The following is a 15,930-nucleotide window of genomic DNA, read 5'->3' on the forward strand; positions in this document are numbered from 1 at the left end:
CATTCAACGTTTTCATGCTATTTATATACAATACGCTGTATACATTTAACCTAAATGGGATACATTTACATAGTTAGATGTCATCCTGAAAATCTTTAGTGGATGATGCTTTGCTGGACCTCCATTAACCTCCAATAAAAAACGTTTTTGTATATCACTTGTTAGCACAGTACAGGTATTAAATAATTGTATTTCCAGTTTGGAGAATATGGCCTACCCTCACTGTTTGCAGTAAAGAAACATTTTTGACTTTTGAATACAGTGGATTTAGCTGTGTGTTTAATATCCATATATATTGGGACCCGCAGGCGACTCCAGACAATTTCAAAATATGATTGTCTCATATAGCATCCATGATCCCTAAAGGTACCTTTGAGTTGCTGGTTCACTTCTGCATTAGGCATTCTCTCTTTCAGTAATTTTCACGTTTGAGAAAAAGTCAAATATTCCTAATAAGGCACATTAGATATTACAGAACATGTCCTGTTTCTGTTCTTTTTCAGAGAACTGGAGGCCTTTTCGGTCAAGCCGACAATTTCCCCATTGAGCACAGCAGCCCCATTCAGTCCCATCGGGCCAGCCAGCGGCCACTCCGCTTCTCGGAGGCTGGAAGCGATGATCTGCAAGATCTGGATTCACCAGTCTTCCTGCCAGAGGTGGAATTCTTCCCCCTGGAACGCAACAGCAACGCCAACAACTGTAACTTCAACAATGGCAACATCAATGGCGTCTCAAGGTGGGATAGAGGTTTCTGCCTTGTAGTGCATGCAGAAGTATCTTTCTGTCTGTCTGGGAGATGTTTGTGTTTGCACATGTTTGGGTTTCGACTCAGTTTTATCTCTGTCTTTGGGTGGGTCAATGATCCTACACACATTGGGGCATATTACCAACGATTAGCGATATTTATCACTAACTAGGCTTAGCAACGAATTTTTTATCACTAAGCATCGCCGGAAATTATCGCTGAGGTAACGTGCTATTAGCAAAGTTAATCTCCAAAGCGATACATTTTCCGTCGATAGCGTAAATATCGCTGAGAATACAGCGTTATTCACGCATTAGCGACAAAATGCTCTTAGCCATGTTATCCACCTCCCATTGGATAACATGGCTAAGAACTGGTCAGAGCAGGCGTTCGTTTTTGGTGATAGCGGGAATATTTCTATCGCTACACCTGCCTTGCCTATAGGCGATAGCGACGTTAGCGACTGCTTTCAGTCGCTAACAGGTTGGGTAAGCCCACTTTGCATGTCATTAGCGATAAATATCGCTGACATGCAAAGCGGGACCCAAACCGCTCGCTATCGCTTAAAGCTGTCGCTAACTGCTGTTAGCGACAGCTTGCCAATAGGGCGATAGAATTATTGCCGCTTAGCGGCCGAAAACGGCCGCTAAAGCGGCGATAATTGCATATCGCCCTGCTTGGTAATATGCCCCATAACTTCCAAAGATTATGATTTGGCAGGATTATTTAAGAGTTGTGTTATTTTATTAGTACGTATTTTTTTTACACATGGAAATATTCTTCACTGTTTCAAACTCCAAACTTGGTATTGCTGTACAGGATGAAAATAATATCTGACTAATTCACGAATCATATATTTCGTGTGTGAATCTCTCCCACTGTTTGCACACATTAATTGTCTATCAAGTGAAGTGCTGTTAGCACATAACCATCAGTAGCGGCAAGCATCAGGTCAGAGCGGTGAGGCGGGGTGGGCATTAAAATGACAGATGACAGATGACAGGATAGGTAAAATTAAATAAAAAAAATAAACCACTTACCGTGAGCTCACCGCATCACCGAGTTGGCCTTACTGATCTTACCTGTGCCGGCCGCCACTGTTAACCATTTGTCTAACTATACTCATTTGCATGAGTCGATGAAAAAACTTTGATGAAAAGCAGTAGCTGAAGGAGCATTAGGTTCACAATACAAAACCTCAATATTCATCAAAGTTAAACTTCGGTTCTTCATGCACTGCTAGATGTGATGGTATGGTATTGTATGGAATGTCTGTTTATATAGCACACGTGCACCGAGGTTTCTTGGTGCCACAATAACCTGAACCAAGCCAATGCTTAAACTGACTTATTTGGGAAATAGGAAGATTTATTTTGTTGTTTTCTGAACCACATAGGAGAGGATGTGGACCAAATTGCGAGGGGTAAGACCTTCCTACAATTTCCGGCAGTAGCCAAACATGACCGTTCTTGTTCTGGGGACATTCAAAGAAACGGGTCATTTGACTTCAGGAAGCGAGGGGCGTTGTACCATTCGAACTGGGTAGCTATAAATTCAGGATATCTTTCATAGACTGCCCGGTGAACAAAGTTTTAAAGGTTATTCTCTATAACTCTGGAAGCCAGTGTAGTTTCTTGAGAAGATTGAAGTTATGTTGGACCTGTAAATCCGGTTTAGAATAGTGACAGGGTCTTTTGAGGAGCAGATAAAAGAATGGCATTTCCATAGTCCATGCAGGATTGAATGAGAGCATTAATCTCCATATATAGCCTCAAACAATATACAATGCTGACATTGATTACATCAAATATGAAAATTATAAACATTAGTTTGTTCTTGGGTACAGGCAGTGCTTAATTTGTGCCGGTGGTTTCCGATGGTCAGCACCGGCACTTAATTGCAGCACAGGCTCTAGTGCCAGGCCGACACATGGTGGCGCTGTCTTTTCTTAATTTTGAGATGAGCAGGAAAACCCTGTTTATTAAGTCAATACATTGGAAATGAATAATACCAGCCTCTCTTGCTGTGTGTGGCCTGAAATAATCTGAATGTCACACTTGTAGGAGTATGGTTGTTAGGTGTTATGCTGGTACTGCCATTGGCAGCGCTGGCAGGTATGGGTGGCCAGGCTGCATTGGCCTCCCGAGAAGGGCCCTGGCACTTCATTTTTCACAAATTAAGCAATGGGTGCAGTTGACAAAGGACAGAAACAGTTTGCTTTTAAAGCAGCTGTTCAGCACTGCAAGTATCACACCAAGTTTATAAAGTTAGAAGCACCCAATGGAACCATTACATGTCATTTTAGGAGATCAAATATTGGGTGCTATTGGCATTTATATAGCACTTTCTTCTCTTGACAAGTGCTTGTCGGACGCGTATCCTACTCCGTGAGTACACAGGTTTAGCAACATTTGAGCATGCAAATTGAGTTAGTCTTTGTCATGCTGTTTATGACACAGTTGTCACACAGCTTGTAAGTAGTTTGTTATGCAATTTGTCATCTGTTGTATAAAACTGTCACAAACAGTTATGCAATCTGATCTACCATGCATCTTTAAGATGTTATTAATTTGTGTTTTTGGAGGCAAAAGTAAATAACTAGCAGGTATTACATCAGTAGGTAATGAAGACAGTGATGCAAGGGGTCTGTACAACACCTACAGTTACATTAAGGGTGCTTGGAGCTTGTCAGCTTAATAATTTGCAAAGCTGGAGAAGCTTAAAACAATACAAAGGGAGTGAAAAGGAGCCCTGCCTGACGGTGGCAAAATGTTTCCACTGTCACTCATTGCCGAAAGAGTCTTGCAGCTCCCAGACTCCAGTGTCCACTAAGGTCCATTTACCTGGATCCGGAAGTCACGGAACGGAGCTTCCGGCAGCACGAAATATTAGTGCACCTGGCTTCTGAGTACCAGATATTGTATTGGACAGTTACTGCTCATGGTTAAGGGCATGTCTGAGTGACAGCAGGCCATTTCCATGCAGCCTGAAGTTCCTTCCATCTTGGATCTAAAAGGCAAATCAAGAGCACTTTGTTACATATCAGATTAAGGCAATTGATGTGCTGTGATACAGAGTAACGGAGTGTAGTCATTTTAAATGCTCCTGGGAGTGGCCATGTTTATATGCACCATAAACTACTCGTCATCACACAAACTATTAGTGACAGAAACTTCAGTGACGGAGGCTTTAACCAGGACCTGCTTGAAGATGTACATATCAACGCCTGAAGGGAAGACTTGAGATTACTGGTATTACAAATGATAACATTCATGTACTTCTGAAATATCAGATTTTATAAGCATCATAGAGGACTTGGCTTGAGATCTAAATATCTTGATTTAATATGCTGTCGGACAGTTATGGGTGCATTATGGAAGTTATCATTGTAACATGAATATTTCTCTAGACATTGAAAACGTCACCGTGACTTACCTTTTAACACATTGCACTTGTATCTGAATAAGTGCTTGAAAATATGTAAAAAGCAACATAGGAAGTGTCTAAAATGAGTAAAATCAGTGGCTCAGAAGTTGTACATTTTATCAGCCCTGCTATGTCTGTGTGCCCGGATTATCATGGTTTCCGTCGCCATTTGTTAATTCACTTCTCTGCCACTCTGTTTGAAGTGGCCTAACCAGGTTCTCTCGTATGCTCTGGCCCCTGCTATCCCTCATACTTCAATTAGTAGATTAGAATTGTATCGTTCTGGGCTGTGATACTTTATGTTCATGTTGTAGTCTTATGCGACAATCTCCGACCCAACCTCCAACCTTAACACTTCACTTCTCCCACAGATTGACTCAAGCCCATGTTGCATCAAACTGACCTGTGGTGTTACTCTTTTTCAGGTTGGAAGCGGCAGCTGAGTGGAAGCAGCAGACCCCACTGACGACTGTCCTTGGCAGGAGTTCTTCTGGTAGGAGCAGATTTATTGTGGTACTAGGCCGGCCTATACCAAGCAAGCCTGGTCTTGCATATTTTTTTTTTATTTAAAATTTATAATGCGCAACAGCTACCCGCAGTGGGTTTCCCGGCGCAAGGGATAGACTGAAGGAGAAAAGCCAACCTCTAAACAGCACCATAAATCAACTAAAGCGACATGCGAATCATTGGAAAAGTGTAGTTTTCCATTTTTTCCTAAAACAGAGAAAATTAGTTTCTGACTTCAGGGTGAAAATTAGTTTCTGACTTCAGGGCGTTCCAGTATTTGGGGCCTAGATGGGAAAAGGCCCGACCCCCCCATCCTTGCAAGCTTGAATCTTGGGACAACGAAGTCGCAGTTGGCAGAAGATCTTAAAGTGCGACTAGGCTTGTAGAGTTGGACCAGACTCTGCAAGTATTTTGGGGCCAAGCCCTGCTTGATTTTGAAGAGATAACATAGGGCTTTGAATTTAATACGACTGGGGATCCTAAGCCAGTGTAGATCGCGAAGAGCCTGTGAGGCCGATAATCTCCTCGGGATATTACAGAGAAGTCGAGCCGACGAATTTTGAACAACCTGGAGTTTGTTAACGGTAGCAGCGTCGGCACCGAGATAGAGGACATTACCATAGTCCAGGCGAGATGTTACTAACGCCTGGATTACGGTTTTTCTGGTGGCATGAGGCAGCATCCATAGAATTTTCTGGAGCCATCGCAAGGTAGCAAAGCAGATGGCGGCCACCTTAGTGGCCTGCTGTCTCATAGAGAGTTTGTCGTCTATGAGAAATCCGAGATTGCGAACCACAGAAGTTGGCTGGGGAAGGGGTCCCATATCACTGGGCCAATGTTGGGGGCCCCACAGATCTTTATGCTTCCCTAAAATGTGAATCTCGGTTTTGTCACCATTTAGTTTGAGGAGATGCCTCTGCATCCACTCAGCTATACGTGACAATCCAGTTTTCAGAATCAATACACTGTTGCGCTCACTGCTGGAAAGGGAAAAAACAATGTGGGTGTCATCGGCGTATGAAAAAATAGTCAGCCCAGCGTCCTCCGCGATGGTAGCCAGGGGTCTCACATAGATGTTAAACAACAAGGAGCTGAGTATGGACCCCTGCGGAACGCCGTGCACCAGTGGAAATGTGGCGGATGTGGCTTTAGTGGAAAAGACTTGGAAAGTGCGCTCACTTAGAAAGGAGGCAATCCAAGCCAATGCCGGACCGTCCACTCCCAGGGATCGAAGAGAATTCAAAAGGATGGAATGAGACACGGTATCGAACGCCGCGCTGAGATCCAGAAGGATGAGTGCAGATGTTTCCCCGCGGTCGATACCGTGTCGTAAATTCTCAGTCACCCCGAGTAGAGCGGTCTCTGTGGAATAATGCGCACGAAAGCCAGACTGGGAAGGGTGTAAAAATCCCGAACTTTCCACTAGATGGTTCAACTGAGTGTTAACATGCCTTTCCAGCACTTTTGAGAGAGCAGGCAACAAGGATATGGGTCTGAAATTAGTGCGATTAGACACATCGGCTCCTGGTTTTTTTGGAGAGGAACAACCATTGCGTGCTTCCAAACCTGTGGCACATGAGATTCCATTAGTGATGCCTTTAGGAGTCTCATGAGACCCCGCCGAGGTTCAAGATCCAATAATTTGAGAATTTTCGCAGGTACAGGGTCACAAGGTGAGCCCGATATTACGCTGCTTAGGCAGGAGAAGAACAATGTATCATCGAACAATTGCCAGTTTGTGACCTTCACCATTGGGAGTGGCTGTTCGATCCCGACAACCTGTCCCGGTTGGTGTAAATTTGCAGTCGGGAGAGCGTTCAAGGAGTCGTATATGCGCTCAACTTTAGCAATGAAGAATTTAGTGATAGAGTTACATTGAGTTTCCTCAAGAGCTGGGGGTGTCGGGATAGTTTCCGCTCCTGTAAATTTTTTAACAACAGAAAAAAGAGTACGTGGGCAATTCTGAGCTTGCGTCACTGTACTCACAGTATGGGCAGCTCTCGCAATTTTACATTGTAAGTGGTATTCCTTTAGAGCCTCTTTATAGACAATCTTCCGTGAGGCCGAGTAAGAGTGCCTCCATTTCCTTTCTAGGGCCTTGCATTTGGATCGCAAGGTCTTCAGGTCAACGGAAAAGCAAGGAGCCGGAAGACGGTGGGACCTAAAATGTTTCGGAGTGAGCGGAAGAAGAGTGGTAACGGCATTGGTAAGCCAGTGGGAGACCGCGGTATTCAATTCCAAGACTGAAACCTCACTGTCCTCAGGGCGGGTGTTCGAAAGGTGCAGGTTCAACTTAGTAATATCAAGTTTACCCCACCGGTGTATTAATTCACCCTTATCGCAGTCACTGTTTGCCAAGTTCTTGGTGTATGGTAAAGAAAAGTGAACTGCGAAATGGTCGGACCACTCCAATGGACGGGCACTCCGAGAACAGTTAAAAGGAAGATTAGAGAGAATAGGGTCCAATTGATGTCCAGCAGAATGAGTGGATCCAGAATTAAGCAGCGAGAGGTTAAGCGCCTCCAGATCAGATAGGAAACGCTTGCTGGTAGAACATAGTGGATCTTCTAGGTGCAGGTTGAGATCACCAAGAATGGTGAAATTTGCCGCCCTAAGAAGTAGGGGGGCTATAGTCTCTGCAAATGAAGATATCCAGGTGAAAGCGTTGCCAGGGGGCCAATAGACCAAGAGGCCCGATAAAGTAAATTGGTGGTTAATTACTAGCTTAAAAAACCCGGTTTCGCTTCCGGACAGGTGAAAGGCTTCAAGCTTACAAGTATAAGTAGACTTGAATATTATAGCAATACCCCCGCCTTTTCCAGATTCTCTGTCCAATCTCACCATTACATAGTTACTAGGAACAGCAATGGCGATATCAGGCCCGGAGCTGTCCTGAAGCCATGTTTCAGTAAGAAACAACGCGTCGGGTTGCTCTCCGACCAAAAAGTCGTAGATGTGATGTTTGTGTTTCGGGAGGGACCTGCAATTAATACTCCAGAACTGGAGTGGAGAGCAGTTAAGAGGTGTTTTAATTCTCCTCCGTCTACCACGAGTACGAACCCGTCGCGTTGCCTTACAGTTAGACATTCTGCCAGTGCGAAAACTACAACAGGCACATTCAAAGTTATGGGTCGGGAGAGAACAAGAAGTACAATTTGAATGTGTAGTGGAACGTAGGGATTTTAAGACCTCACCAGTATAGGAGTGGCCACCATGAAAGCTGAAAGTAGGAGACATGGCCCCTCGGCCCGGTCAGGTGTGGACGGGCGTAGACGGGCAGAACTCTGGCGTAACTCCGGCAGAAATTCGGCGATCCCGCTGCGCGTATCCACTGCGCGTTTGCGTGACCTCCTTAACTGACTTTAGGCGTGGTGTACAGAAAAACAGAGAGGGCGTTGTATGCCGCATGTAGAGACTGAGGTCTTTTCAATGGAGACTCCAATTAATCAGATTTACAGAAATAAGTCAAAATGATAAGCAGGAAGTCAAATATGACTTTTATCGTTCAGCTGACCAAAACTGAATTTGCAGGATGGTTGACTGAATTGCAAGCCTAATATACGGAAATTGAAATGGAACTCTGGGAGGAACACTCATGTGAGAAAAACTAGGGAAAAAGTAGTAGTATAATTATCTGACATGCAGACAGGATTTCTGTAAACTCATTTATTGCTTCTGACTTGGATTTGGTAAGGTTTTGGTCTCTATTTTACAACATAGTTGGAAGAGGGATTCCACAAACCAATTAAACTTGAGCAAAATAAATTCTAATGAAGTAGAAGGGAGACAGTTGTGTTTTTTCGCATTACCTGAGTAGTTATGCAAATACTCAGAAAATACCATGACAATGAGAACATGGGATCAATTTAACATCGGTGATGATTCTCATATATATATATATATATATATATATATATATATATATATATATATATATATATATATATATATATATATATATATATATATATATATATATATATGTGTGTGCCACAGGGCAAGTTTGCACACATGTCACCTCAGGCCCTGCCCCTTTTCTTCACCACTGTGCAAACCTGCCCCCTGGCGAGTTGTAAGTTGGGGAATTAATTCCCCTTCAATACTGAGGGTCCCTGAGGGCCAACTAGCCCACCAGGTACCTCCAGTATGCGCCAGGGAGCTGCCTTGCAGAGAGGTGTTCATAGGCCACGCCCCTTTTTACACCTCTCTGCAATGTAGCTCTGTGGCGCTTACTGGAGGTACCTGGTGAGCTAGTTGTACCCCAGGGACCCTCAGGATTCAAGGGGACTTTATCCCCCCAACTCACAGTGGTGCAAGGAGGGGGCAGGGCCTGAGGTGACATGTGTAAAAACACACACTGTGGCGCATTTTAAGTTGGGGAATTAATTCCTCTTCAATCCTGAGGGTCCCTGGGGGCCAACTAGCCCACCACGTACCTCCAGTAAGCTCGACTGTGCTGCGTTGCAGAGAGGTGGCCCAGGCCATGCCCCTTTTGACACCAGTCTGCAACGCAGCGCTGTGGCGCTTACTGGGGTTAAGTGGTGGGCTAGTTGGCCCCTAGGAACCCTCAGGATTCACGGGGACTTAATCCCCCAATTCACAACGCACCAGGGGGTGCGTTTGCGCATTGGTGCAGGGAGGGGGGCATGGCCTGATGTTAGAAGTGTGCAAATGTGCCCTGTGGCGCGTTTTAAGTTGGGGAATTAAATCCCTTTGAATGCTGAGGGTCCCTGGGGCCAACTAACCCACCAGGTAAGTCCAGTAAGTGCTACAGAGTTGCATTGGAGAGAGGTGTAAAATGGAGCATGGCCTCAGATCACCTCTCTGCAACGCAGCTCTGTGGTGCTTACTGGAGGTACATGGTGGGCTAGTTGGACCCAGGGACTCTCAGGATTCAAGGGGACTTAATCCACCAATTTAAAACGTGCCACAGGGTGCCGTTGCATAGTGGTAAAGGCAGGGGGTGGGAGCAGAGGTGACTTGTGCAAACACGCCCTGTGGTGCGTTTAAAGTTGGGGAATTAAGTCCCCTTCAATCCTGAGGGCCCCTGGGGGCCAACTAGGCTACCAGGTACCTCCAGTAAGCGCCACAGGCCTGCGTTGCAGAGAGGTGGTCCAGCTACGCCCCTTTTTGCAGCTCCGTGGTGCTTACTGGAGGTACCTAGTGGGCTAGTTGGACCCCAGGAACCCTCAGGATTGAAGGGTAATTAATTCCCCAACGTAAAATACTCCACAGTGCGTGTTTACACACATGTCACCTCAGGCCCCCTTCCATTCACCACTGGGCAAATGCACCCCGTGGTGCGTTTTAAGAGGTAGTTTTAATCCCCCTGCCCTATGATGTAACAGGGCCTTAGAGGCGGTCATGCTAATCACAGGGGTACCCGAACACATAGTGTTCCCTAGTGTATGTAGGTGTTTTGACTGTATTCTAAGTGTCTTTTAGCATAGCACTGGCTCTCGGCCTGGTTAGTCAGAGTCAGTTACCACCAGTACCCTTCTGAAAAAGTTGTGGGCACAGGATGATTTGCAACAAGGCCTCTTTCTGCTCCTCCGTTTGTTCTTGCTTCTTTCTGCACTATTCTTTGTCTTTGTGAACTTCTGTTGCTTCTTTCAGCATTTCTTTTGCTTCTTTCTGTGCGTTTTTTATTCTTTCTTCACATATCCTACCTCTGTAAGCATAGTTAGAAACTAGCATTTGAAAAACCTTAGAAATTCACTTAAAAACCCATAGGTTTCTGCCACGTTATAGTTAAAAATTAGCATTTAAAAAACCTTTGAAATTCACAGAAAAAAACATAGTTTTCAGTCACGTTATAGTTAGAAATAAGCATTTACAAAACCTTTGAAATTCACAAAAAAAAACATAGGTTTCAGGCACGTTATAGTTATAGTTAGAAATTAGCATTTAAAAAACCTTAGAAATTCACTGCAAAAACCATAGGTTTCAGGGGCGTTATAGTTAGGTGGACATTTCACTCGTACAAAACCATAGAAATTCCCCTGTTATACTTAGTTCAGCTAACTATAACTTGCGCGCCCGCAATGCACTGCTGATGATGTCACATATTACATCACTCATTACATGGTCAGTGACATCACTCATGACATCTCAAATGACATCACTGATGACATCACTGGTGACATCATCCTTGTGATAGAGTGGCAGACCTCCTCTCACCTTAATATAACCTTTGATACACACACTCAAAAATAGAAACTAACATTTTCAAAACAATAGACATACCAATACCAGTTACAACACACCTACTTATTCACCAACAGTCATATACAGTCACACATACATGTACTCACTCATCATATGTACTCGTACACCTATACATCCTGTTACACACTGCCACTCATCCATTTCTAAGTTTTTTTTAAATGCTAATTTCTGACTATAACGTGACTGAAACCTGTTTTTTTCAGTGAATATATATATATATATATGTATATATATATGTATATATACACACACAGACAGATGAGAGGGATTGTTTCATTTCAGAATATGAATTATGATTTTTGCCTTTAAGCAAGATGAGGGTGAGGTTGGTAGAAGTGGATTAAGATCACTCTAATCGGAGTGCGATGATGGCATGCAATGGAGGGTGACTGACATTTCCTGCCTCCAGTGCAGAGCACCTCATTACTCAACCTTAGTGATAGGTGTTCAGCAGGTATCTCAGTTTTGACTGTGTAATGGACTTCCGGCTATCATCAAGGATGCACTTGGGTGCAGACAAGCGGCAAGCGTGCCCTCAGACTCTTAATGGCAAATGAGTGGACATCACAGATGAGCAGGAGCCACTGCAGCTGCACAAAACACATCTAACTACAAAGCTCTAACATAAGGAAAACCACATATTAAGGACTTTTTGGAGTCAATATCATATTATCACTACAATAATCATAAAAAATCTATACCAAAATTCAAAGCAAAGTAGAGATCCACTAAGTCTGTGTTTTAGCCTCTAGATGTTTAAGTTATTGATGCAGGGCATCAAGACCTGCAAAAAAAGGGGGCTGAATGCTCTACAGATGTCATTAAAACTGGAATTTTTGGTCTACAAAAAGATGGTATTATCTTTGCATTGGAGAATTTGAATAGACCCAATACAATGGTGGATACAGATTATGAAAGGTATTTAAGGAAATGATGTTTCAGATCCCTTTTAAAATCAGGAATTGATGTGACATGTCTGATATATACCGATGCATTATTACAATCGACAGTGTTGGTGAATAGTGCACGCTACTTGTAAAGCTAAACTGCGAGTAAATCGGCATGTGTGCTATGTTAGAAACTATGCCTGCGGAGCATATGTATGGACCCAAGAAAGTGGCCTTGTCCCTGAATGGCGACTAGGACTCTAACATGCACTACAAATTTGTGTGTATTACTTAGTTTGAAAGCACATTTTTCATGAAACTCTATACTATTGAACTTTCCACAGTACACATCAATACGTCATGTGTTTACATTTAATTGTTTCTATAGATACTGTCAACGTTTCAATGAAACAAACTTTGTTTAAACAAAACAAAAACAAACAAAAAACCAATGCATTTCGGGACACTAGGTCCCTTGGTCAGGGTTAATCTGTGGGAAAGAAAATGGGAAAATTTTTAAAAAACTGCACACTTGGATCAACAGCATAATGTTGTGAAGAAGAGATTATGTGACGATAAAACTCATTGTGAACCCTACACCTTATAGTGCTGGAATCACTGATTTGGTAAAGTAACAATGCAAAATGAGATCTTACTGTCTTTGCAAAAACATACTGGACATACGAAAGAGAAGAAGAAAAACTTTCTAGGATGCACTATTACAGACACATCTGGTAACAATGCTCACAGCAGGGCCCAGTGGACCCAATTCTCACCTAAACCGCACTCCAGCCCAGTAGTCTTGGTTTGATGGTGGACTTGTGGGAATATCTAAGAGGTTGTTGTTGGTAGTAAGTATTGATATCCATCCAGTGAAACAGAAGAGGAGGTAAATGAAGGTCTGTCTAGTAGTTTCTGGTGGTGCTGAGGAAACCAGGGCCTGTGGTGAAAGAGATGGAAGAAAGGGTAAGATGTAGCACACAGTGACATGGAAAGGCTGCACCAAGGGTACGTGAAAAATATGGGATTCTAGGCATAACAATGAATGCAATACAGACATCTGAAAAGCAGAAACATTCCAAAGAGTGCCCAACTGTTCGTCTGCAGTTTGGGTATACATCTCAAGATGGATGGCCTGTCCTCCTGTGAGTAAGGGGTTCACTCTGGAACCATCCTGGAGAAGCATAAATATGTCAAAAAGACCTTACAGTCACTGGATGATGAACAGCTGGATAGATGCAAGAATAGCTGGGCAGCAAGTGGGGCACCACAAGATGAACTGGGAAGCTATCTGCACTGGTCTTGCCAGGTCAAGTGGGTGCAGTGGCAGTCATTCCCCCAAAGTTCCATGGAGGCAGCCTTCCAGCTTTACAACAAGCTACTTATGTAAGTCTCCAGGCAAAAAAGAGGAGCTGCACAGGAGCAGAGATCATTAGATAGATAACTCCTAGTACGAAAGCTGAGAGTGACCACCTGGATTTCTCTTTCGAAGATGACTGCCAGTGCTACCTGCCAATAGCTGAGGTAGACATTCTTCTCAGGCCGCTTATATTTAGCCACTGGTGGAGCCCACACTACAGAACGGCGTGTTGTGGATTGTTTTTTTTATTTCAGGGGACCGTCTCTCTTCTTTCTCTGTCAATGAGTACTTCCTTTTGAGTTACACACTGAATAAAGTCCTCACGAAGGTCAAGATAGTTTTACTGGCTGGCTGAGGAGCTACCTTGTGCACTGCGTCCTTTGTTGATAGTGACCAGTGGTTCACTGGGGCACAGGCACTACTCTCTGCATGCTCGGTCTAACGCCCATTGTAAGAAATTGGGTATTGGTTGAGAAGGGTGGAAACCCCATTCTAGCACCAACCACAGTCCTTGTAAGGATGAACCAAACATTTCACTAAATTAACTTGTGGTTAACCCTCTGGTAGCCTGACACAAAAGCATACAAGCTTAACTTAGAGGTAATGTGTGAAGTATTTATGCAGCACTCAAACAGTAATAAAGTGAAAACACAACACAAGAAAATTCATAAAATGAATTTAGAAAAATAGAGTATATTTTAATAAATAAAATAGACCTGAATGAACAAAATCCAATCAGTAGAACCAGAGATATTATTTCTTAACATTTTTAGGGGAAAATAGCACCAAGAAGCACAAAGCACCGCTCGTGGATATCTGGTCATGCGGGAGTGGGGAAATTTCGCATGTTCAGGCCTACCGCGATTAAGCACAAGTCAGATACAGGGACCATGTTAGTCTCGCTGAATAGTTACCTTTCACATGTCCAGAGCAAAGAGTTCCATTTGCATTGGAGGGGGTGCGGAGGAGGAGGCTTTCGGCACGAAGAGTAGGTTGCATATTGCAGAAGGTCGTTGCTGTAGTGCAAAAAGGCAGTCATTACATGAGCTTTCAAATTATTGGCTGTCATGTAAGGTCACTTTTGGAGTGAAGTGCTAGTCTCCCGTTGCCGGCTGTCGCTGATGGCCACTATTGGTGTGAAGAGCAGGTTCCTGTGGAGCTTTGAATTAGCAGTGAGTGCGTGCAGTTGATTCTTGGGACAAAGAGGTTACTTCACAGTTGTGAGGAGCCCAGACATCAGGATTTTCACATATTCTTGAGTGGGAGTTCAGACTGATGCCATCCAAGGGTCCAGGCCCTGAGGGCACCTCTTAGGAATCAGGACTCACTTCAGCAGAAGGCTCAGGGCAGGTCCAGGCTGGACCAGTTTGCTCTGGTCAGCTCTGCAGTTGCATGGAGCCCCCTGGAAGCTTGTTGTGACCTGTAGCTCACAACGGAGGTCAGCCAACTGACCCTTGGGGTCACCCTGGGATCACAGCTTACTGGACTTTGGTTGTTGCTTTGACTCGTCTACCGGCTTGTGTCCCTGTCGCCCTTCCCCTCCTCTTTCCTTGTGATGTCCTTCACCCTCCCCTCCTCTTTCCCGCCTTCATTACCTATCTACTTCCCCAGCTCCTTCCCCCTCCCCTGAATCTTTCCCCTTGCTTGCTTTTCCCCTTTCATATTTTTGCTTATTGTTTATCTTGACCTTACAAGTAACTATCAGCCTGATTCATGTACGGGCCGTTTTGCGTGTCCCTAATAGCGAATTATAGCGACTCGCTATTGAGGAAACGCAAAACGGCATTCATGTACTTTTCGGGGAAAAAATAGCGACTCGCACGCGGGCGCTAAATCCGTTAGCGACTAACTAAAAACGCAGAAAAATCGCTATTCCCGGCTACCTGCGTCGGGATTGCGACTCGCAATCTCGTGCGATCGGGATTGCGACTCGCAATCTCGTGCGATCGGGATTGCGACTCGCAATCTCGTGCGATCGGGAATGAGACTCGCATTCTCGCGCGATCGGGAAAACGGGAAGTCGCTTTCCGAGCACAGTGATGACATCACAACCAGGAAGCAGGCAGTTCCCACCCCCAAACACCACAGTGAGGCAAACCTTCGAGGGAGCAAGTCGGAAAGCAGACGCTAAACCAGCGATAGCGACTTCACAAACGACTGTAATAGCGACCTAACTGCTGCCATGTCTGAGGAACCTGTCCCTGGCCCCAGCAACAGCGCAGGACGAAAGAGAAAGCTCAAGTTTTCAGAGCAGGAGCTCGAGAACCTCATTGAAGGGGTGGTGGCCAACCATGACAGGCTCTTCGGGATCAACTCCAGGAAGGTCCCAGAGCAAGACAAACGGAGGATCTGGCTGGGAATAGCCTCCAGCGTGAACTCGGTGGGTGTGGCCGATAGGTCATTGGAGGAGCTTAAGAAGCGATGGTACGACCTCCGAGGTCGTGCCAAGGAGAGGGTGGCGGAGCGCCTTGGAGAGGCATCGGGCACTGGAGGTGGCGGACCGACAGTCCCACCCAACACACCCTTGGAGGACCAGGTTGAGAACACCCTTGAGAGGGAGGCGTGCGTTGGCGTCACCCCTCTGGACTCCTCCCGCCCCACCCAAGACACCCAAGGTAAGTGGCATGCGACTGCGACCCTGTCCCCTATGACCGTCCCTGACCAAATAGGCTCACTAATTGGCCCTTAGTCATGCCTTTGTTGCGCATCAGGGTATGCCCTGAAGCATTGTGGGAGATGTAGTATGTCCACAATGTAGTAGTACCACAATGCAGCCA

General features: G+C 44.7%; 1 protein-coding gene across 2 annotated transcripts in view; it reads left to right on the top strand.

The window, feature by feature from the left end:
• CACNA1S (calcium voltage-gated channel subunit alpha1 S) overlaps positions 1-15,930 on the top strand; it is a 488,710-nt gene that overhangs the window by 444,188 nt on the left and 28,592 nt on the right. For both annotated transcript variants that reach the window (XM_078644201.1, XM_078644202.1), the window contains exons 40-41: positions 504-736; positions 4,597-4,664. In XM_078644201.1, the coding sequence (XP_078500327.1) occupies positions 504-736; positions 4,597-4,664 (301 nt within the window). The remainder of the gene's footprint in view (positions 1-503; positions 737-4,596; positions 4,665-15,930) is intronic.

This window comes from Lissotriton helveticus, chromosome 5_1, assembly GCF_964261635.1.
Source record: "Lissotriton helveticus chromosome 5_1, aLisHel1.1, whole genome shotgun sequence".
Lineage (NCBI taxonomy): Eukaryota > Metazoa > Chordata > Amphibia > Caudata > Salamandridae > Lissotriton > Lissotriton helveticus.